This window comes from Engraulis encrasicolus, chromosome 7 (genome assembly GCF_034702125.1).
Source record: "Engraulis encrasicolus isolate BLACKSEA-1 chromosome 7, IST_EnEncr_1.0, whole genome shotgun sequence".
In the NCBI taxonomy this organism is placed as follows: Eukaryota; Metazoa; Chordata; class Actinopteri; order Clupeiformes; family Engraulidae; genus Engraulis; species Engraulis encrasicolus.
Window position 1 is genome coordinate 9,894,587 of NC_085863.1, and position 24,612 is coordinate 9,919,198.

Sequence of the window (24,612 nt, forward strand, 5' to 3'; positions counted from 1 at the left end):
CATAACGGGACGCAAAACACACACAAGGTCAGTGGTGTCACTTCCAATGAATGATTTGAAGTCTGAATAGCAATGCAGCAGTGCTTTCACAAATTACAGCAGAAACATACAGCATTCGATCCTCGACCTCCACCATAAAGAGGTGACTAAAATGTGTGCCCCCTGGTCAACCCATTCCATATTACCCATCCTGGCAATATGTGGGGTCAGGAGGTCTTTGGCTCTCGTGTGTGAGTGTGTGTGTGTGTGTGTGTGTGTGTGTGTGTGTGTGTGTGTGTGTGTGTGTGTGTGTGTGTGTGTGTCTGTCTGTGTGTGTGTGTGTGTGTGTGTGTGTGTGTGTGTGTGTGTGTGTGTGTGTGTGTGTGTGTGTGTGTGTGTGTGTGTGTGTGTGTGTGTGTGAGAGGGGCACCACGTGTCAAAATCCCATAAAAGCCACATGACCACTAATGTCGCCTTCAGGCTGGCTGAGAACCGTGCAGGTGCCACAGTGTCACGTCACAGATTTTAGCGCTCGCGAACCGGAAAGTTGGTTCACAATGCGAACTGAAAAATACTCTGCGAACCATGATGACAACGTGAAGGTCAGCAGGTCCATTCAGGTAACACACAGTGACGTGCAAAAAAGTTCAGAGCCCGGTTTGAAAGCAGGTGGTTCGCAGGTAAACACTTTATTGCCGAATGTAACTGATGCAGGCACCGGCACCATTCTGGTGGGGCTGGAAACAGTTATGTGTCAGTTTCTGGTGTTCAGGGAGGAGGTGGCAGAGTCCCAGCATCAAGTAAGGACAAGTAAACAAGCTAAATCAAATTGCCAAGTACAATAATCAGATGTACCGATAAATAAAATTGCGATTCTTAATATTTTCACGATTAACTGTAATGAACATCACATTTCTTGCTGTAATGATTGCAGTTACATTTTACTTGTAAATAAGTAAATTGCCGTATGTAATCCTGTTACATGTAACTACTCCCTAGGTACTGTGATTACTCCCCAACACTGGTGGTCTGGTGGTGGCCGCCCGTTAGACAACATTCAAGCTCAAATTGGGAGGTGACTCCTCAGGTTTTTAGGAGTAATGCTTTTACGTACAGTATACATAACATGATAAATGTGAGCGCCTTTCTGTCAAGTATTAGCATCTAATGAGAACGTTCACATTATTGGATGATGAGATGCACATCCGTTTGAACCAAAAGGAGTAATTATTACACATTATAAGGGTGGCCATTATACCCCCAAAACACACATGCTGGTGATCGATACTCGACCTCCATCCAAGGTTTGTTTGGTGTGTGTGTGTGTGTGTGTGTGTGTGTGTGTGTGTGTGTGTGTGTGTGTTTGTGTGTGTGTGTGTGTGTGTGTGTGTGTGTGTGTGTGTGTGTGTGTGTGTGTGTGTGTGTGTGTGTGTGTGTGTGTGTGTGAGAGAGGGGCACCACGTGTCAAAATCCCATAAAAGCCACATGCCACAGCGTCACGTCACAAATTTTAGCGCTCTCAATGCGAACTGAAAAATACTCTGCGAACCATGATGACAACGTGAAGGTCAGCAGGTCCATTCAGGTAACACACATTGACGTGCAAAAAAGTTCAGAGCCCGGTTTGAAAGCAGGTGGTTCTCAGCTTTATTGCCGAATGTAACTGATGCAGGCACCGGCACCATTCTGGTGGGGCTGGAAACAGATAGGGGTCTTACACACTAGGGTGGTAAAGCGTCGCGGAACGGCCGCGTTTTTTACCGGCGTTGTTGAAAATACATTGAAACATATCTGTCCTTACACACCAACTGGCGGTAGTCGGGCGTCAGCAGCGCGGGAGCCGGCTCCGCACCGCGCTGCATTTGGAAAATAGAACTGGAAAATAGAATATTTCACGCTGGCGACCGGCGCTGTCTCATTCAAATGAATGGCAAAGTAGCACGCTAGCTTTGGCTGTGAGGAGGTTTTGAACAGGACTGGCTGCGCACGCAGACGCTGTCAGTGTGCAAGGCAGAGAAAAACACACTGGCTAAAACTATGCAGAAAGACCGCGTTCGTCCCGCGACCGTTCCGTTCGGCTTTGGTATGTTTTGCCCCTTATGTGTCAGTTTCTGGTGTTCAGGGAGGAGGTGACAGGGTCCCAGCATCAAGTAAGGCAACAAGCTAAATCAAATTGTCAAGTACAATAATCAGATGTACCGGTAAATAAAATTGCGATTCTTAATATTTTCACGATTAACTGTAATGAACATCACATTTCTTGCTGTAATGATTGCAGTTACATTTTACTTGTAAATAAGTAAATTGCTGTATGTAATCCTGTTACATGTAACTACTCCCTAGCTACTGTAATTACTCCCCAACACTGGTGGTCTGGTGGTGGCCGCCCGTTAGACAACATGCAAGCTCAAATTGGGAGGTGACTCCTCAGGTTTGAGGAGTAATGCTTTTACGTACAGTATACATTACATGATAAATGTGAGCGCCTTTCTGTCAAGTATTAGCATCTAATGAGAACGTTCCCATTATTGGATGATGAGATGCACATCCGTTTGAACCAAAAGGAGTAATTATTACACATTATTAGGGTTATTATGTTGCACACTGAGGAAGGCACACGCCGAAACACGTCTGTGCAAAAAAATAAAGAATTGATGCAAGGTGCGCCCCCCTTTTTTTTGATTCACATTATTAGGGTGGCCATTATAACCCCAAAACACACATGCTGGTGATCGATACTCGACCTCCATCCAAGGTTTGTCAAGACCTGCTGGAAACATATCTGACTGATCTCCTGCGTGTGTTGCACTGCAACTACTGGTGGTGATGGTGGTAGGGCACTCATGCAGGAAATGAGAGGATCAATGCAACCCTCTCTCTCTCTCTCTCTCTCTCTCTCTCTCTCTCTCTCTCTCTCTCCCTCTCTCTCCCTCTCTCTCTCTCGGGCCACGTGGGCCAGAGCTCACGGGTACACATGGGTGCACCATTGATCCACCACACTACTGTACCGAGGAGCATGATTTGATGCCAGGATGGTTATTAGGTCAGGGGAGCACCAGACCGGAACAGAAGAGGGACATGTCTGTGCCCCAACACAATAGTCACTACTAGGCCACCAGATTTTAATTTACTGGTCTGTCCTTTAACAATGCAATTTCACATACAACATTTCGTTACTGTTCATTACTGTTTCCCTGGCAAAAGGAGTTGGACGGAGGGATCATTTGCTTTCTCTCTACCCTTGTTTGTATACAAACATGAAACACACACACACACACACGCACACACCACCATAATCCATACCTCCAGGAAGTGTTCAGCTTGCTGTTCACGATCCAGCTTCCTGGACGTGGTTTGGATTAGCCCTGCAAGGCAAAGCAAACAAAATGCAACTGAGAAATGTCTGGGATACCTCTCTATAACAGAATCTATAACAGAAAAAAACAGTGGTGGTACAAAGTGAAGAAGAGTGGAAAAGAATGAAATGAAATCTATGAAATCTAATGTTCAGGATAGTGAGAGCTCTAATGGGAGCATGTTCAATGAATAACTCTTCCTCCAGTTAACGGCGTCTAAGATCATATTAGCATGTAGTAACAGACAATTCTTGCATGTTCCCTTCGGACGAAAATGATCACTAACCATGTTTTTTTTGTCAGGGCACAGGGTCAGTGGCATTGCTCTTTAATGGGAGACTCAGTCAATATCTGAAAAGCACTTGCACTGAAAATGATGCAATGAGCCAAAAGACCTTTTGCACTATGACACACCCAGTGACATTAAGGCACTATGTGGCACGCCCCTGTGCCATGTAATGTCAAATAATGAAGCAGAATACTCTTTCAAACTAGTTGAAGAAAATCTATCATTTCCATTACAGAGTGACCCAATCGAATCAGTTGAATCGGAAAGAGACAAACTAGAGAATATAAAATGTGCTGAGTTACGCACCAGACATTATAAATGGCATCTGTCATATTACATTAAATTGATTTCTATGCTAATTGATACATGATGTGGAGCTGTATGTGACAGCGTGGACAACCATTTGGCAAAATGGAAGTCAATAAGTCATAAAGTTCATGCTGTTTTTTTGTATTTTTGTTTGTTCCTGCGTTCATATTTCACATACAATGGCACACATACTCTACACTCTACTCACTTTGCGTAGCCCCTTAATGCACGCCAGACCTCCTGTGGCACACTGTAATAGACATTATTATATGGTTGTGACGTCATCGGTCGAATGCTCCATTCATTTCAACGGGGCTCCCCAACGTTCGCACGTCTGTTATTTTTCGATAACGGACGGGTTGGTCTATAACAGACCGCTGTCAATGGCAACAAGACTTTTCACTGCTAAAGCGACTTTTCAACAAGACTCTAATCAGCTGCTGTGATAGACAACACCTGTTGTCCTGGCTACCTAGCTGCCTAGCGGTGTTCCACAACGGCACTGTTTTGTTTTGAGCAGCAACAATCTTTTGACATTAACAACTATAATAGACCTAACATTAAATAGGCTTAAAGAAATGTCCCCGCCATGTGTGAATCATTTAAGTATATCCATATAATAAGCGGGTTAACTTTCGGCGAGTCGGTCGCTTTGTGGAATAGCAGCACTTCAGAGAGAGCAAGACCCCTCCGCTCCGCGTCGGGGTCTAAAGATTCTCTCTGTCGTGCTGCTATTCCACGGTAGCGACCTTCTCGCCGAACGTTAACCCTTACTTGAAAGGTAACTACTATAGTGCTACGCTACTATGACAGTGCACGGGGCCTTTAGTAATACATTATGACTTAGTCATTGCCATTCTGGTAACAGATAATTTATAATGCCGTGCCTTAAGGGGTTAAACATTTGATGGATTGTATACTGTAATTATGCTCTTGTTATTGGTTAGGATATGTTCATGTAATTTTAGATACATGTACATCCACTCAGGCCGCTCTGGTCTCTGGCTGGACAGGATGGATCAATGCTGAATGACGATTGGCTGGATAGGCCAACCGTCCTCTCACCTGTGCTAGGACCGATGGTGAAGAAGTTTTGAGGGTTCCCGGCCGTGATCCTGTAGGTCAGGCGGCTGTTGACGATCGCCGTGGCGTCGGGATCCTCTGCCAACACCTGCAGCACAGCCATGTCCTTGGGGGAATTTTCCAGAATATAGGGATGGTAGATGGGGTCAGAGGTCAGCGGGGCGTTGTCGTTGACGTCCTCCACCTGGACAAGAGAGAGTGTTAAGTCAATGGCCGCGTTTACATAATGTTTTTATATATATATTTCGTCTTTTATGACTTTATTATATGACAAGACAGTGAAGGAGTGACAGGAAATGAATGCGAGAGAGATGTGGTGAAGGATCGGCATAGGATGTGTGGAAGGATAGCAGCCCAGTGTCCTACCGTTAGAGCCAAAGTAGAGCCTGCACAATGGGTGTAATTCAGAATTAATCAGTTCTGTTGAGTTGACATTGCACTTTCATTTAATTCCAAATTGAGGAGCGTTTACATGATGTTTTCAATGCAGAGTTTTATATACCAAAAAAGGTACTGCAACTATGCTGCTCATTGAAACTGGGCTGTCTATTGCCAAATTTGATCTTTACACGGAAGTTTACTAAGTAATAAACAAATATGTTCTAGTATGGTCCAAGTACAGTCATTTTTGCAGCTAAAAATGGCTATTTTTGGAAATTATAAATGGTGGACCATGGAGAAGAACCCCCTTTTCATGTATGAAAAGTGCAATTTTTCCAGTCATAATGAATACTTAGAATTTGATGCTGGTGGTAAGTATTCATGAATAAGGTAACATTAGTGAATGGGCAGCATGAATTCTGTAAATACACAACTAAAAATCTCACACAGTGTCCCTTTAATTAAATTGAGTAAATTCTGAATTAAATGGCTCATGTAAACGAGGCCAGTGAAGCTTTCTGGGTAGAACCAGAGAGAATAGAGAGAGAGAGAGGTTCCATTGGCCCATTGTTTCCGGGTTCTATTATTGCAAGGGGGGGGGGGGGTGGTGGGGGGGGGGGGGGGGGGGGGGGAGGGGGGGGGGGGGGGAAGGGGGGGAAATCCCCCTTTAGGCAGATCTAGGCAGACCTAAGGACTGTTCTATTCAATGCTAGGAGCATTATGACACGCCCCTTTAGGCAGACCGGAACCTGGTCATGTCAGGTGCCCATAGAAACCTATTATGTTGGCATATCTCTATATACTTAAAGAATCATGGGTAGAACTGCAGCCAGACTAGTGTAGGGTAGGGGTATTTGAAATGACAACATTAATCCTGAATCATGAAATCGAGCAGAAGATCGAAGAAAAGCTGCCAAAGTGGAGATATCGTATAAATCGTATAGATTGCCTTGGAGTGTTCACGTTATAAAAGTGATGTTTCTTTCTTCGTGTTGTTGTCTTCTTTAATTTATTTTTTTACTGAATTTATTATATTCAAATAGTGCACTCTATCGGAGTGTTATCAGTGTGTTTACATTTTCCTTTGTCAACAATGTTTGCATATGCAAAAATTGCAGGTATATACTCATTAAAATCTGCTCAGAAATGTTTGCAGCCCTAAAAGGCCTATTTTTGTTTTGTTTGGGTTTTTAAGGAAGACAATGGAGCTGGCCAAAATAACTAAGCTTAAGAGTGATTCTACGATGCCCCTACGCTTTCAAGTCCGTGGATTTTATTTGCCAATTCCACTAATTATTAACTGCATCCAATGATGTTTTGGACATTAGAAAACATTTATCTTTCATAAAATACAGAAAGTGTAGACATGGCATTATTTCCCTCAGCAAGAATGAATATTTAATACTGGTTTTGGGCGTTTTCATGCCGTCCTGTTTTCCAAATGTCAGATTCAGTCTTCATATTAGCATGTAAAGAAACTTGTTTTGCCCAAGACGATTGCAAATGTTGATTCACAGTAATCATCACAATATGACAAAACTGTCAGAAAGACCACTGTCCTTTCCATTATGCATTAAATTTGCCATTTTGTGTGTGTCCACGAAAACTGTGTTAACCGTGTCACGGTCTGAAATCCCCTCCATAAATCAGTAATGGTTTGGTCTTAGGCCATACGAATAACATCACGTGATGTCATAACCTCTTTGGCAGGATATGGGAAGACTTTTTTGGTAAGTTTTGAGCTCCATCCTTCCATAATTTAATCCATTCTTTTTCATGTTCTCATAGCGGGAAAATTGCCTGTCAACTGTGTTATCAACATATTCATAAGAATCTGAATTACAATCACATATAGAAAAACACAGATAAAGCATACAGATACATGAATTGATTAAGGTGTTGTGGTGGAACTTCTGAGGTCCTCAGTTAGCACAACACCATAAAAATGGTTGAAATGTCAACCGTGTTACCGTCAATGGTGTTACAATTAGCCAATTATGAAAGTCAGGGTTGGAAGATGAGGGTGATGATTTCCAGCCCAAAACATTTTCAAAACCCGCCTAGAAGCACAAAATCCCGCCCAATTCTATTGATTTCTATGGCAAAAAGTGGACGGGTTTTTCTGATGAATGCCATTTTTACCCGCACACGGCCATCCTAAGCAGCCCAATTGGGCGGGAACCAGCCCAATCTGGCAACACTGATGACACTGGAGGAGGAGTATGTTTTTGCCAATGTATCTCCATATTGACAGACAAACAAACAAAATAATTTGTTTTCTAGGGAGATCTCGTCTGCTCTGTTTTTTTTTTCCTGAAAAAGTGCCGACTTATTCCCCTGCAATGTTGACCGTAACACAGTTGAGTAACACGGTTGACTGTTTTGAAAGTGTTTTTCAGCTATTGATCCCTTATGTGTTGGAAAAATCCTATGGACAGACACTAGGGATTATCTCTGGAGAAGGAAGTCTTGTGTAAGGAGGGTGACTAAATTCAAATCAGACGTTACAGGGATTTATAATGAAAAATGTGTCAGTCTGTATCACAGTGAATCATAAAATCCTACTTATGAAGCTCAACAATCACATTTTCTATATCAGTTGCACAGATTAATGACAACATTATTGCTAAGGGACATAAGCACTTTCAAACGTATGGCTGTGGTGCAGCACGCTAAGCCCCCCACATTTGGGCTTGCATGCCCACGGGGACCCCGGTTCCAGTCCGGCCGGGGTCATTTCATTTCCCAATCCCACTCGCTTCCTGTCACCATCTCAGACTGTCCTATCAAATAAAGGCATAAAAGCCCCTAAAAATATCTTTAAAAAAATAATAAAAAAATGGGTCTGACCTGGATGAGCACCTCGATGAAGGTGGAGAGGGGCGACACCCCCCGGTCTGCGGCCAACACCGTCAGCCAATAGGAGTCCTGCGTCTCACAGTCCAGCGTGCCTGCGGTGTAGATCACTCCTGCATGGGGGAACAGGGTTGCCAGATGAGATTGATGATTTCCAGCCCCAAAAAATGCCCAAAACCCACCTGGAAGCACCAAATCCTTAGCCTGGGCGAATAGCCGACTGTTGACTCCGTCAATCAGTCTGGCAAAAGCCATGAGGAATCCGTCTCCGTGGACGATGGGAGATGGTCTGATCTTACTCTACAGTATCATTTAAATTAATTGAAGTTCCAAACTCAAATTAAAACCCATATTGTGCTTTATTAGCATGCCTGTTACGTTATGGCGTCGCAAAAGCATACAAATAACAAAATGAAAGTGTGAATATAGTTACCTTAACCAATCAGTAACGGAGCTCGCGGGTGAGTTCTACGTCACCACTCTCAACTGTTTGCTGATTAGCGAAACACTGAGAGAACCGAGCTTGAGGCTTTTGCCAGAAGATGTGCGGAGCTAAAATCTTTGGGTGGAGTACAGAGGATGGCGTCGCGAGGCTACCAAATCCTGCCCAATTTGAACTAAATTCTATTGATTTCCATGGCCATAAATCTGCAGAAAAACCTGTCAAAATCAAATGCCCTTTTTTACCCTTTTGACCCGCAGTTACGGTATCCTAAGCAGGCCAATTTAGCGGGAAACCGTCCAATCTGGCAAGACTGTGGGGGAAATAGGAATAGGACTTCTATTACATATACTATTACACCATGCACTAGCTATGTACAATGAATCACCAAGGTTTGTACATAGTGTTATGTGGTTTAGTTTTTTTGTCTCATACTAATTATGAATGATGAGTGCTATACTGGGTCAATGCTAAATTTACATATAGTTGACACTCAATTCTGCGTACAGTATGCCAGTAGTGTTTCACCACAGCTGGTGAAATATTATGACAGGCAAAGAGTGATGAGAAGCTGTACATACAGTTGGAGCTGCTACATTCAAAATAAAATGTAAAAGTTAAAATGCAATTTTATGTCTAGAGTGCCAATTGTGTAGATCACACCTGAGTGAATGTTAACACACTGAGTGCCAGGCTTTGCTTGGAATGTTATCGCTCTAGTGCCAGCAAGCGCCAGCCATTTTCACCATTTTTAGAACAGCCACAGAATATTTTGTGTTAGACCTAGACACATTAATAAAAGCTGAAAGTCTCCCCTTTCCATAGGTGAAAACCATATGTTTCTGGTTACCTTCGATCCCATGTTAACCCATGCTAAGTGAAAGTTAGTTTAGCTAAAAACTAAGAGCCAGTGCAGAGAGGAGAGGACAGGAGTGATGTGGTTATGCTTCCTAGTGCCAGTTGATAAATTGAGCAGCTGCATTCTGGGCCAGCTGCAGGTGTGCTATCTGGGACTGGGGGAGGCTAAGGTAGAGGCCATTGCAATATTCAAGACGAGATGTTATGAAATAGAGATGCATCGGATCCAAGATCCGGATCCGGATCCGGCAGGATAATAAGGTTTTCCACAGGATCCGGGTCCGGCAGGATCTTAAGCAGGGGATCCGGTATTCGGTAGGATCCTAAAAATCAGGATCTGGTGCATCTCTAGTTTTTACGTAGCCTAGGCTTTTCAGTTAGTTTTTCACAACCCCAATCGCTGCATGGAGTGAAAGCCCTTTGGAGGCGGCCGTTGCAGGCAGTGTGGCAGTAAGCCAACGAGTCTAAAAAATAGTTCGAGCCAACGTAACAAAAAGGGCCCACGTGTGCAAGTAGGCTATGTGTTTCAACCCTTTCGTAGGATCCGGTATCCGGTTCCGGATCCGGCAGGATCTTAAGCAGTAGATCCGGAATCCGACAGGATCCTAAAAATCAGGATTCGGTGCATCTCTAGTTATAAAGGCATGTAATGTTTTCTAAGTCCTGGAAAGATAGTATGGGGCGCCGTTTGTAAAGCTGACTGTGCTGAAAAATTCAGCAACATTTTGTCACATTTAGCTTAAAACAGTGTTATAAAAATTGTATGAATTTTTCAGACTCCCCTTTTTACACATTTAGAACAATAAATGTTAAATCTAAATGTAAATAATATATAAAATTGTTAAATCTAAATGTCAAATCTAAATAATAAATCTAAATCTAAATATTTAATATAAATCTTAAATCTAAATGTTAAATCTAAATCTAAATGTTAAATCTAAATATTAAATCTAAATGTTTAATCTAAATGTTAAATCTAAATCTAAATGTTAAATCTAAATGTTATACCTAAATGTTAAATCTAAATGTTATATCTAAATGTTGAATCTAAATCTAAATAATAGGCCTATATCTAAACATTAAATCTAAATGTCAAATCTAAATAATAAATCTAAATGTTGAATATAAACTTAAATCTAAATGTGAAATCTAAATCTAAATGTTAAATCTAAATGTTACATCTAAACCTAAATGTTAAATCTAAATCTAAATATTTAGATTTAGATTTAACATTTAGATTTAACATTTAGATAAGTTAAGTTACAAACACAAAAATGTTTAATCTAAATGTTAAATCTAAATGCTAAATCTAAATCTAAATATTTATATTTAACATTTAGATTTGACATTTAGATTTAACATTTAGATTTAACATTCAGGTTTAGATTTAACATTTAGATTTAAATTCCACATTTAGATTTAGGTTTATATTTAACATTTAAATTTAGATTTATTATTTAGATTTGACATTTAGATTTAACATTTAGATATATTGTTTAGATTTAGATTTAACATTTAGATATAAAATTTAGATTTAACATTTAGATTTAACATTTAAATTTAGATTTAATATTTAGATTTAACATTTAGATTTAATATTTATATTTAATATTTATATTTAAGATTTATATTTAGATTTATTATTTAGATTTGACATTTAGATTTAACATTTTTATATATTATTTAGATTTATATTTAACATTTAGATACATTATTTAGATTTAACATTCATTGTTCTAAATGTGCAAAAAGGGGAGTCTGAAAAATTCACACCGTTTTAAAAACACTGTTTTAAGCTAAATGTGACAAAATGTTGATGGAATTTCAGCTAAATGTGACAAAATGTTGCTGAAATTTTCAGCACAGTCAGCTTTACAAACGGCGCCCCATAAGATAGGGAAGGGTTGAGGCGGGTGATGAGTTGTAGCTGCTCTTGATTGAGTTGATTGAGTTTAAAATCAAAGAGAAAAAGATAAAAGGGAAAAAGATAGATGAGAGTTGTGAATAGGTACTGCTGATTACATTGATATTTGAAAAATGCGCTGCCCGGGCAAATAAAAAACATGGTCAAACACTCTAATACAGGTATGCTGTAGGAACACCTTTTATCTTTAAAGCATTGCTTTCAATTAAAGCATTGTTTTCAATTAAACCATTGTTTGCTGTGGCAATTAAGGCATTGTTTGTTGTGGCATTGTGGCAAGATTTACTTTCTTTATTATTATTAATTATAATTATAAATATTATTATTATTACTATTATTATTATCATTATTAATATTATCGTTATTATTATATTTAATCCCTACTTGAAATGTGTAAACCTTTATAGTCAATTGTCCTGGGGTGATATTTTCTGTCACTCCACATTTGATGGTTACTATTCCAAATGCAGATTTTTCTCAGAGGGCTACTTGTTCTACATCTGTGCCTGTGACAAAAACCTCTAAGGAATATCAAACAAAAAAAACCCTCAGTGGGCAGAACGACAAAGCATGCCATCTGACACCCCTGGTTACCGTGCCAACCCATTACTCGGCTGAATTCACAACGAATTTGTCAAATTGAGGGTGGGTGTATTCACCCCCTAGGGGTTAGTGGTGCAGAGTGTTGCACACACACACACACACACACACACACACACACACACACACACACACACACACACACACACACACACACACACACACACACACACACACACACACACACACACACACACACCATAGAGAGTGCAGAGCCTCAAATCTGTGCCATGCATCAGCCTTGTCAGCATCAGCGTGTCAGACGGACTCGAGGCTTTAGCAGTATCTACTCTCACCAGACCACCACGGCCCTCAGCTCCCTCCACACTGCAGCACGGATTTTTTTTATCATCTGTTAACTTGCAGTCCTGGGTAAGCAGTTAGGGTGTCAGACTTGTAGAGCCAAGGGTTAGCGGTTCAATTCCCGACCTGCCAGGTTGGTGGGGTAAGTAAGTAACCTGTGCTCGCCTCTCGCCCATCCACCTCTATGACTGAGGTACCCTGAGCATAGTACTGTTCACATTGCTCCCTTGGGGCGCCGTTTGGGGTTGCCCCTTGCATGGGTGAGATTCTAAGTATTCATTATGACTGGAAAAATTACACTTTTCATACATGAAAAGGGGAATCTTCTCCATGGTCCGCCATTTTGAATTTCCAAAAATAGCCATTTTTAGCTGCAAAAATGACTCTACTTGGACCATACTAGAAAATATTTGTTTATTACTTAGTAAACTTTCATGTAAAGATCAAATTTGGCAATAGGCAGCCCAGTTTCAATGAGCAGCATAGTTGCAGCACCTTATTTGACCATTTCCTGCACAGTGTACCTTTATTTATTAAAGAGGCTGAGGCAGGTGCTGCCACTGATCATCAGACTGTCTTGGAAACTGCAGGTTGGCTGCGTTACGGTAGGAATAATCATGATAAACAATCATTCAATCATGATATGTCACACATGACATGACATGTCACACAATAAATTGAAACTCCAGTTGAATTGAAATGGCAGGCTTATCACACCTGACCAAAAGTGCTTTTTGCACATCGTATTGGGACAGGGGCCATTCACCACATCACCCAGTCATGTCCGGTCACTCTGAACCCTGCCTCCCCTCAGAAACCACACGCACACGCACACGCACACGCACACACAAACGCTGGTGCGGGCGCACACACACACACACACACACACACACGCACTCCATATTTTGGAGTGATCGGCACTTGATTGCTGTTCAACAGAACTGAGGGTCTTTCACATTGGTGGCTGTGCTGTTCTGTGTTGTGATGTGCTGTGCTGTGCTGTGCTGTGCTGTTCTGTGCTGCTATTTTCATTAGAGACAATCAGCACCGCAGACAGCTCTCACGGCTTTGGGAGGTGGATGTTTGCTGACTGGGTGACCCATTTCTGACAGAGGCAGGGGGCATGGGTACACTGCGCTGGGCTTGGCTACACTCTACACCGGGCTAAACTGGATGGGTTGGGCTCTGGTTGGGTTTGATATTCAGTACTGTATGGGCTACTCTCCCTGTGCTGTTAAAAACATGTACCTTTTTTGACCATTTCCTGCACAGTGTCCCTTTAAGATCTTAAAACGCTATAGTGGCTGCTTTGTAGCCACTTCCCAGCATCCAGGTTAAAATCTCAGAGCCTTGACTTCAAAGCCTCACTTCACACACACAGTGTTTCGTTGTCTATGACCCACTGATTAATAAGGCCTTGTTGCTATGGTTTCTTTTTGTATTTCTAAATCACGTGCTTCTAAGTGTAGCAGTTGAAAAAAAAGCACACCGTAAAGTAAGGAGTAAAGCCTTGGTAAGTCTATTGAATGCAGTATCATAGCTCCTAATTCATTTAATGTCAAATTATTTTTTCCCCAAAATGACTTCACTCCAAAACGTTTAAGAGAGTTTTGTCTTTTATGTTTGTCTCTTTCAAAAACAAAAGAGAATTGCTATGTGTTTGCATGTGCATGTCTTCGTGAAATGGCAGGTTTGACAAAGCCATCCCCCTTCTTTCACCTGAACTGACCAATAAATGAAAATATTGCCTCATCTAGCGCTTGAAAGTGTCTTTGGTTTTATGCAAGGTTCAATCCCATTCCCTCAAATCAACATAAATCAACTGAACTGCGCAGTGTGACGACAGCATTTGCGTCAGCCCAGAGTGACTCAAATGAAAGGCAAATGCACTCTCCTCTGTTCATAGCACTGTTGTTTTTGTTCACCATTGAAAAATAATGTTGGAAATGGTCTCTGTCTGGGTCGCCTTGCCCCACTGTCTCACCCATGGCCTGCTCTGATACTGCTGCTCGTTCTTCATGGAAAATCAATGCCAATTTGCAGCCCAAAGACACAACCATCCCACCAACACTCGGTTAGCCAGTGGTGTTGGTGCCAACAGAAGAGCTGGTTAGCCGGCCCGACCAGAGTTGGACTGGTCTTCTGACAAATAGGGCATTTTCCCGGTGGGCCGAGTCACCTCACCAACAGTCATCAGGGGATGATTCTTTTGGACTTATATTGTGTTTGATTTCATTTGTCCTAGAAGAGACCACCAGCCCACAATTCAGATAGAGTATAGAACAGAATATAGAACATGGAGAAAAGAGAAAAGATGAGTTGCGTCTGTGGGGTAGTAGTATGAAAAAACCTTCAGGTGCTCATCTGTATCCAAAGTTGCAAACTTGTAGTGGAGAGAGAGAGGGTCCGAGGCACTCTGAAGTACGTATTAAAAGTCCTTTATTGATACATGGACATTGATAGCCAATATCAATGTTCATGTATCAATAAAGGACTTTTAACATAGCCAATATCAATGTCCATGTATCAATAAAGGACTTTTAACACGTACTTCAGAGTGCCTCGGACCCTCTCTCTCTCTTCACTATAAGAATATAGAATATCTTTTCATTCGTATTTTATATTTAGGGCAGCCCTAATACATAGACAGGGGACTATAAAGGTGTAGCGGAGAGAAAACAATGTGAGGAAGCGGCGCTCTATGTCAAACTTGCCCCGGCCATTTTTGGTCCCCGTCTAGCCCTGGGCCCAACCTAATTAGCAGCCATGTGACTGGTCCCATCACAGCAGCACCCAGCGTGTGGAGGCCGGGGCACCAGGACTATCTGCTGTGAGGATCAATGCTTATTAACCTTCCATGACGATAGCGTAGCGTGTGGACTGAACAGAAACACAGACCCTCCAAACATGTCTTCCCTGTGTGGACAATGGGACAATGTTTTTAACCCCTTCGCCTTCGCACAGAGTTTAACGTCTCAATAATACCGTAACTACTATTGTCACCAAAATGGTAATGATCAAGTCAAGTAATCTGTCAACAGGCCCTTCTACGCGAAGAAGCTACTCAATAATAAGTCACAAGTTAATAAAAATGCAACAGGCCTTTTTCATGTGATGTCAGACAGCTTTGATTCAATGCATTTGAAGAAGGCATAAGTTCAATCCAGTGGAGTGCAGTACGTAGACATACAGATCTGCACGCCACTGCTTTGTGGCTGAAACCGGTAGTCCATATAATGGCTACACTTCAAAACAGAACTTGTTTGATTAATTGGATTGATTATTTGGACCATAAGAAGACGAGGCAAAAACAACACTCTAGACAAAACCTGTGGGGTTTTTTAAGTCAAATACTCGTGTGGTAAAAAATGGGCACCTACGTATGTTTAGAGGGTCAATGATGAAGTGTCTGGTAAAGCTTGACATCACTGTTTTTCGCATCATTTCTAGTAATCACCTTTACTTCTTCCTCTGCCATCTGAATAGAACTGGTCATTAACTCATTAACTTAACATTTGTGACTCATTCATGCATTAAACCAAACTACCGGTATTATAAATTGTGTAGCATTTTCCTTTAATAGCGCTACACGTGAATGTGAATGCATATTTGTTTGTGCGTGTGTGTGTGTGTGTGTGTGTGTGTGTGTGTGTGTGTGTGTGTGTGTGTGTGTGTGTACACCTAACAATTGTGGGGTGCCAGATCAAGTCAAGTCAAGTCAAGTCCCCACGGTGTCCCCACAAAGGTAGTAACATGGAGAAATTGTTACTTTGTGGGGCCCACATTTTGGACCCCATAAATCTAGCAGTGTTTTTCTTGGTAGTTTTGTTGTAGTAAAAGTGAAATTGTAAAAACATTTCCTCACTGACAGGTTAAAGGTTAGGGATTGTTTTGGTGTGGGCACAGTTTAACACTATTTTGCTATTCTTAGGGTTGTATGAATGCAAGTCAATGGGAGGGCCCCACAAAGTGTGTGTGTGTGTGTGTGTGTGTGTGTGTGTGTGTGTGTGTGTGTGTGTGTGTGTGTGCGTGCGTGCGTGCGTGCGTGCGTGCGTGCGTGTGTGTGTGTGTCACTTCAATTATGAGCATAAACAAACAAACAAACAAACAAACAAACAAACAAACAAACAAACCTGTTTCCTCATCAATGGAGAATCTGCCCAGGCCACTTCCACCCTTTATGGAGTACCTGATGACCCCGTCGCGACCTCTGTCATCATCCTGTGCCGTCAGCTGCATGACGCTGGTTCCAAGGCGCGAGTTCTCCTTTACAACCCCCCTGAGAACGAAGTCTGTGAAGTAGGGCTCGTACAGGTTCTCATTGACGTCGACCACCTGCATACAACAACAGAGGTGTCACAAGTAAATGGGCACTAACATGAAAAGTCTTGAAAACACATATGAAGAACGTTCACTCAGCAAAATTGACACAATTTTAACAGACAGAAGACATCCATTGTTTTATACTTTTGAGCTACTGCCATCTGGCTGCAGATTCAGACACCCTGCTGTTTTTAAAAACAGATCAAAGCATTCTTTTATCCCACAAGCAATTAGCTTTTTTTAACAAACATGCGAAACAAAAAGGTAGATCTTAATTGGCACACCCTGTCTCAGCAGGCCTGAGAAGGAATAAATGACACTCTTATGTTTTATCTTTTTTATAATGGTTTGCTTATCTATTTATTTATTGCTGCTTGCACATCCTCCCATGCTTTGTCCACGCTAGGGGGTTAACTGGGACTGACCACTGTTGATGGATGAGATCTGTTTTTGTCCAACGTCTTGTCTGTGTTATGGGGGAATGTGTTGCTTGGGGTAAATGTGCTTGGTAATCTGACTGTATTGTGTTTGTTTTCATGTCTTACGCACCTCTCACTAGAAGAAATTTCCCCCATGGGGGATAATAAAGCTACTACTACTAAAGGTAAAAGTAAAATCATGGTGTAAGTAAGCTACCACATGATACTACATAGCTGTTACACCAGTTGGTCCATTGTACCTAAAGAGGGAGATATAGACTGTACTGATCCAAACAGTGCACAATTAGATGATCGTAAGACAAGTACACAGGTCTACTGCTTACTCCAATAAGTTACCTGTGTTGGTTGGAAACTGCGTTTCTTTTTTTTTCACTTTTACACTTTCACTTTGATACTTGGGTGTCATTCCACTTTTAAAAAAAAATATTATATTACTATTATTACTGCTATTAATTGTTATAATTATTGTTACCTCCACCTCCACAAACGACGTGGAGCGCAGCTTATTGTCCGGTGAGCCTCCGTCCTCCGCCACCACGGTGAGGTTGTAGAACTGCTGGGTCTCGTAGTCCAGGTACTTGGCCACCCTCACTGCCCCGCTGTCCCGGTGAACCTCAAACGTGCCCGAGAAGTTGTTGGTCAAGGAGTACTTCACGGTTCCCCCTGGGCCCAGGTCCCGGTCCTGAGTCTGTACCCAGGCAATGACTGCGCCGACGGGAAGATCTTCTAGCACACGGCAGCTGTAGCTGCTCGGAATGAACAACGGCGCACAATCGTTGACGTCGTCGAGGAAGATCCGCAGGGTTGTCACGGAGAACATCTGATTTCCTTGCTCCGCTTGGTCTCTGGCCTCCACCTTCAGGGTGAATTCGGACGTGGTCTCCCGGTCCAGTTTGGCGCCGACGTACACGACGCCGGTCTCTCGGCTGATGCCGAACTGTGGAGCACCTGTGAGTACGGATGTCAACAATTAATCGATACTGTAAATCGATTTTTTTTAATTTTTTTTACTTTTTTGGGAAACCTTGAGATTTGGGGGAAAACACCACTTATCAATTAATCATAAGTTGATCGATAAGGTCAGTCAACAAATTGATGTATGAGTACTGTCTATGTCTAATTGTCTATCTATGTCCACACCTTAGGTCTATGTCTATGTCTGCATGGGAAAGTAAGAAACGTAATTTCAATTCTTTGTATGACCAGCTCATGTAGAGGAATTGACAATAAAGCCGACTTGACATGACTTGACAAAAAATGATTAATGAATTAACACTGTCAATAATTTGTATCCCTACCTGTGAGTAAGGCGTAGTATACTGCTCCGTTGATGCCCAGGTCTCTGTCCTCGGCTGACACCTGCAGCACCTCACTTCCGATGGCTCTGTCCTCTGGGACACTGACAGTATATGTGTCCTTGACGAACTTGGGGCTGTTATCATTAACGTCCTCAATGTTTACAGTCAAAAGCCTCCAGTTGGCTCTCTGGGGTAGGCCCAAGTCGTATATAGTTATATTAAGCAGGTACCGGTCATTTCTTTCACGGTCTAACGGTTGGTACACTGTTATCAAGCCACTTTCCATGTCGATGTTGAAGCAGCTGTCAACATTTCCACTGGATATGGCGTACACGATACGGCCGTTGAAGCCAGTGTCTCCATCCTGCGCTTTGACTTTAAACACACTTGCGCCTATCGTCAGGTCCTCTGGCACGAGGATGTCAGAGGGAAAGGTCTCAAACTGTGGGGCCTGCCTGTTGACGGAGAAGATGTCTGTGTAACCGTCATCCCCCCTTCGCTTGTTCATGTCAGTGGCTTTTTTGAGAAGCGTCTCGGCAACGGCTTCAGCAACATTCGTATCCCTGCAGGTGAACTTTTGGGGGGCCGCACCACCCCTGACAACAGAGATGTTCACGTAGGTGCTCTCGGAAAAGAGCTCTCCGTCTGTCGCTACGACCACCAAGGAGTACTGTCCCATCCCGACACCACGCGAAATTAGAGAGCGACGCAGAGACAGTATTCCAGAGTCTGGGTTCAGATTGAACAAGTCCTGCTCGTTCCCTGAGATTATCGAATATTTAACCATCTCCATTTCATCCATGTCCACCGATGTCAAGGTCAAGATTGTCTTCCCCACGGGGAAGTCCTGCCCGATCACCCCTTTGCACGCCACACGCTCAAACACAGGTGGGTTGTCATTGACGTTCAGCAAGCGAACCGTGACGTTGACCTCACTTTCCCATCTGTAAGGGGAGCCCCAATCGGAGGCCCTGACCGCAAACCTAAATGTCTCTGCAGAGCTCTCGAAGTCCAGTGCCTGGGTTACCCTCAGCTCGCCACTGTTTTGGTCGATGCCAAATGGCAATGGCAGCACGCCAGCCAAGCTGTGGGTCAGACAGCCATTTTCCCCGGCGTCTGCATCTGTGGCCGAGATAACTTGTATCAGAGTGCCCACTACCAGACTCTCGTTGATTGCTATGTCATAGAACTTCCTGGAAAAGACGGGGGTGTTGTCATTGGCGTCTAGGATGCTTATTTGGACCTTTGATTTTAAATCTGAACGAGGCTCCATGACCTCCAGCTCAAATGTGTCTCGAGCTAGCGAGGAGAGACTTCTCGCAGTGCTGAGCACACCCGTTTGGCTGTTTACAACAAAGTAATCTGACTCTGGACTGAACACCAGGCTGTAACGAGCACCTTTAGGCTGGGGGGAAACTCGCACTGTCTCAACTATGGTACCAGGTGGGGAAATTTCTGTCATTGTTACACTGTACACCTCTTTCTCAAATCTCATCTGCAGTGACTGTGGCTTCTCGACCAACAACTGAATGGTCTGCACGTTGGAATACTTGGGTGGCACGCCCCTGTCCTTGGCCTGGAGAGTAAGATTGAAACCGTACGGAAATGTATCCAAGGACACAGACTCCGACATCTTAACCCTATACTCTTTGCTCATTGCCGACCGATCGATAACAAATTGCTCCTGTGGGTCTCCGTCTATGATAGACACCCACTCTATCTCCCCGTTCAGTCCTTCGTCCAGGTCCTCCACTGTAATCACGGCGTATATGGGTTCCCTGTCTGCCAACGACGGGGTGAGCGGCACGGCATTCAGCACCGGAGCAAACTCATTGATCCGCGCCAGTGTGATGATTACTTTGGCTGTGCTACTGACCCCATTACTCCCGTACACCTTCACCCCTCGGTCCACAGCCAGCACATCCATCTCGTAGCGCCGGCGCGAGGCCATATCAGGCCTGGCAATGAGAGAGATGACTCCGCTGGTGGGGTGGATGGCAAAAAGGTCCGCTCGCTCCCGGAAGTAGTAGTAGAACTCCCCGTTCGAACCGATGTCCGCATCCGTGGCCGTCACCTGCGCAACGCTGGCACCCAGAGGGCTGCTCTCGGGGACGAGGACAGAGTAGGTGGTGGGTGAGAAGAGGGGGCGAAGGTCGTTCATATCCAACACCTGGACGTTGACCTTGGTGAAGGCCTCGACGCCGCCTTTGCTCACGGCTCGCACGACCAAAGTGTAGTTGTCCTTGATCTCTCGATTCAAAATGGCCGAGCTTCCCCCGTTAGTCCGTATGCGGAGGAAGCAGAAGTCTGCCAGACTGAAGTCCTCCGCTTGGAACATGCCCTCCTCATTGCCCGACTCGATGGTGAACGTGACGGCGAATGGTGAGCGTCGGACTGCCACGGGGATGCCCATCTTCACCCCGCTGCGCACGTACGAGCGGATGGCGGAGTTCTCGTAGATGGTGGTGTTGTAGCAGGCCTCTGTGAACTGGAAGGTGGATGGCGGCGGTACTGGGGGCCTCTGGGCCCAGGCTGGCGGGAGATGGAGCCAAGCCACCGACAGCAGCAGCAGGCACAGCCGGAGGTGGAGGTGGTGAAGGAGGTGGTGTTGCTGTTGGGCCTTCATACTGACCCCCTGACAACTCTTCAAAGCCATGCCATCGTCTGATCACTGTGAAACAAACATTTGAGACACATTAATAAATAAAAGGCTTATTAAGCCTTACTACACCCTAAGGTATTAAAGCCCTCTACACTCTCAACTGGTTGTTCGGACGTCTTACTGATTTTTAGTGCCAAGTTAATGAGCTGCCAGCACTGCATCATAGTAGGTCGTACGGAGATGATGTAACACAGACCTATTTTCTTGCGAATCACTGTTTCAAAATAATACTTGAAAATCCACCACGCTTTGAAAAGGCAACTAACTTACACTTCTAACAAAGCAAGTGATCGATAGCCCCTGCAGGAGATGCGCTTTATTCCAACCCTTTTCTAATCAATGTCATTTAAAGACTAGGAATGACAATAGTATTTCCGTGTCTGAAATATGCTGCACAATACAGTGCAGTATTTTGTATTAATTTGGCATTCAAGGAAGCACAGTGGCATTGCCCATGGGGGCCCAGGTTGAATCCAAAAGATAGAGCATATGGCATTCACTGCAGTGGTACAACAGAGCAACTTTGACAAGGGCTGTGGCAACAGTAGAGGAGCATAGGGCTACACGATTATGGAAAAAAATCATAATCACAATTATTTTGTTAAATTCGTAATCATGATTATTAATCACGATTATTGTTTTTTTTGCAGATTTGTTAGAAAATTATTGTAAGATTCGACACGTAATAATTATAACAAGAAGAAATATAACCAAGAATGAATTATATACGGTATGAGCAAAATAAAATGAATTGTAATACTTATGTGAAGGCAATAGCATGAAACTTAGGTGGACAGATTTCTGGCCAGAAACACCAGCCCGTCAGTATGTTCTGTCTTCAAGGACGCTCTCAAAGGTAGGTCACTATTGCCACGATTAAAGGAGAAGTCCACTTTTTTGAACATTAAGGCCATTTTCTGAGTGGTCTGCAATGTTTTAGAGTCCTCCTCACCGTTTGTTTCATGATTGCTGCAGTCTCTGTTATTTGGCTGATTTGGATTTGATCTCAACCAGCTTTAGAATGGCCGTCTATGAGCACCTGCAACTCTATTCTTAATATCACCTTTAACATTTGTTTTGAAGAATATGCAACTCAGCAAGTGTTCAGCAGTATTCACTGGTGTTCCTTAGCAATTTTTGTAGCGAAATATGGCATCTGTCGTGTTTTATGTGTGTTTTAAGTAGCAATTTGTAAATTAAGTTTCACTTTCACTTTCACTTTCTTTCACAAAATGGTCAATAAAAAATGACAGAAGCCATATTTCGCCTTGAAAGTTGTTAGGGACCGCTAGTGAACACCCCTAACCACTTTATCAGCTGTAGACTTTCGAAAACAAACGTTTAAGGTGATTTTAAGAACCGAGTTGCAGGTGCTCATAGACGCCCATTCTAAAGCTGGTTGAGATCAAATCCAAATCAGCCAAATAACAGAGACTGCAGCAAACATGAAATAAACGGTGAGGGGGACTCTAAAACATTGCAGACCACTCAGAAAATGGCCTTAATGTTAAAAAAACTGGACTTCTCCTTTCCTCCTACGATTGAAATCATGACTTCGATTTCATATTTTATCACGATTTTCGATTATTTTCAATTAATTGTGCAGCCCTACATGACAGTGTCATGAAAGTGTCAAAACAATATCATGACACAGTTATGGACGAAGGTCAAACAATGTCATAAACGTTTAATGGTCCTGAAAAATGTACATTGTTCGGGCTGCCTTTACCATAACCGAAAGTCACATAATGACCAAGTCAAATAGTGTTTATGGCATTGAGATAATGTTTATGACTCATGCATGACTGCGGGGCTCATCTTGTTCTGCGCTTGCTCATCCGTCAGTTTCTAAACAAGGAGGGCAACAGTGAAAATTGGGCCGGAGCCCCCCTAGACCAACTCCCCCTCCTCTCCCCAGCGATGCCAGCTGTGCTCCCTCTACTACTATGAATTAAAGTAAAACACAAGTAGCCTAATAGTAAAATAAAATGCCATGTTCCATTTCAGTATGTTGGCGCTGTTTATTAGATACTGGCCTCGGTTACAAGGGGCATTTAATTCCGAATGAACTCAATTTAATTCTGAATACAATTTAATTCCAGTTTGAATCATGCAAACACTCCACAATTCTGAATTAAATCAAAATGCGATGTTGTTAACTCAAACTCTGAACTATTTAATTCTGAATTATTAAGTCAGAATTAAAAACATCATGCAGGCCTACGAGGGCATTCACGGGTTAACCCTGTGTTTTGCTTACAGGTCATTAGGCATGACAGTTCATTGAAACGACATATTAAAATGCAATAAAGTGCTGAAACAATTTAGCCTATCTATATAACAGCAGCCAATACAATAGGCCTAATATGAAATGGTATTAAATTCTATTATTGTTAGTAGGCCTATATAGTCTAGGCAGGATTTCTGAAAAGGTGCTTATTTAAGGTCCTGAAGGCAAATCATGTTAATTTTCGGCATACAACTGATTTAGGGGTATTCAAGGGTGCTGAATCCAAATCTGCCGTATGCCGGACGCAAAAATGTACCGAAATGCCTCAAAACGGGCAAAATCCAATATGGCCGCCGCCACCGTGTTAAAATCCTGCAATCACTTTTCTTTTGGACTAAATAAGGTATGAATTTGAAAATAGCACTTATTTTTATGTTTTCAGACATGGGGAAAGCCATTATGTCATCAGATTTAAGCTCAGATTGGAGGAAAATGCTTATGTCATTGGCTGGCAGCAATTTTAAAAGCAGAGAGCCTCATATTGTCAACGATTTTTAACATTTTTACTAATCTTTCAAGATCCACAGAAAAAAATGCTCTTTGTCTCTGTGAACACAAATACTACAGAAAACTGCGCTGAACTGTCTACTTTCACCTGAAAAAAGAAGTTTGTGTCTACCTTTTTCCATTCTTTAGTTATGGGCAGTAGAACATGGGATGACACCACAAAAAAGCACAGATTTTTGACCACAAAATACTGCACTTCTCACTGCCCATATTTTTGCTTTAAGGACATATTGTCTTTGATAGTGTTCATGTTTGATATGCAACATTTTCAGGGGGTTTGAAGGGTGCTTAATGCCTTTAATTCCCATATTACATCAAAATGAAGGAATCCAATATGGCCGCCGTCACCAGTCTACAGTGTACGTTTCTTTGATTACACAAGGTAAACTCTTAAGTACATTATGTAGCATCAGGTTTTCATACAAGGAGAATTAATTTCCATACTCAGATTTAAGATAGATATCAAAGGAAATTATTTCAGTGTAGACTGAATTCATGTTTGCAATAGGAGATTACCTTTTCCATAAATTGACCATTTGTATTTAAATCTCTCCCTATTTCAATTACACTTTTAATGCATTATACCATGAAAAATGTTCCCACCTCAAACCACCACACAATGTTTCCACACCTCTTCACCCATAAAAAATAAATGCACACAAGAGTCTGAAATCGAATATTTTCTAATATTATCCTTTGTACAATGGGAATT

At 42.5% G+C, this 24,612-nt stretch overlaps 1 protein-coding gene across 1 annotated transcript in view; it reads right to left on the reverse strand.

Moving 5' to 3' along the window:
* The window catches only part of LOC134453335 (protocadherin Fat 3), a 101,350-nt gene extending 77,980 nt beyond the window's left edge, over window positions 1-23,370 (reverse strand). The window contains exons 1-7 of the mRNA XM_063204214.1: window positions 23,364-23,370; window positions 18,442-20,973; window positions 17,616-18,091; window positions 16,514-16,715; window positions 8,248-8,366; window positions 4,999-5,200; window positions 3,283-3,344 (exon numbers count right to left, since the gene is read on the reverse strand). Of these exons, the coding sequence (XP_063060284.1) occupies window positions 3,283-3,344; window positions 4,999-5,200; window positions 8,248-8,366; window positions 16,514-16,715; window positions 17,616-18,091; window positions 18,442-20,973; window positions 23,364-23,370 (3,600 nt within the window). The remainder of the gene's footprint in view (window positions 1-3,282; window positions 3,345-4,998; window positions 5,201-8,247; window positions 8,367-16,513; window positions 16,716-17,615; window positions 18,092-18,441; window positions 20,974-23,363) is intronic.
* Between the last annotated feature and the right edge of the window lie 1,242 nt (window positions 23,371-24,612).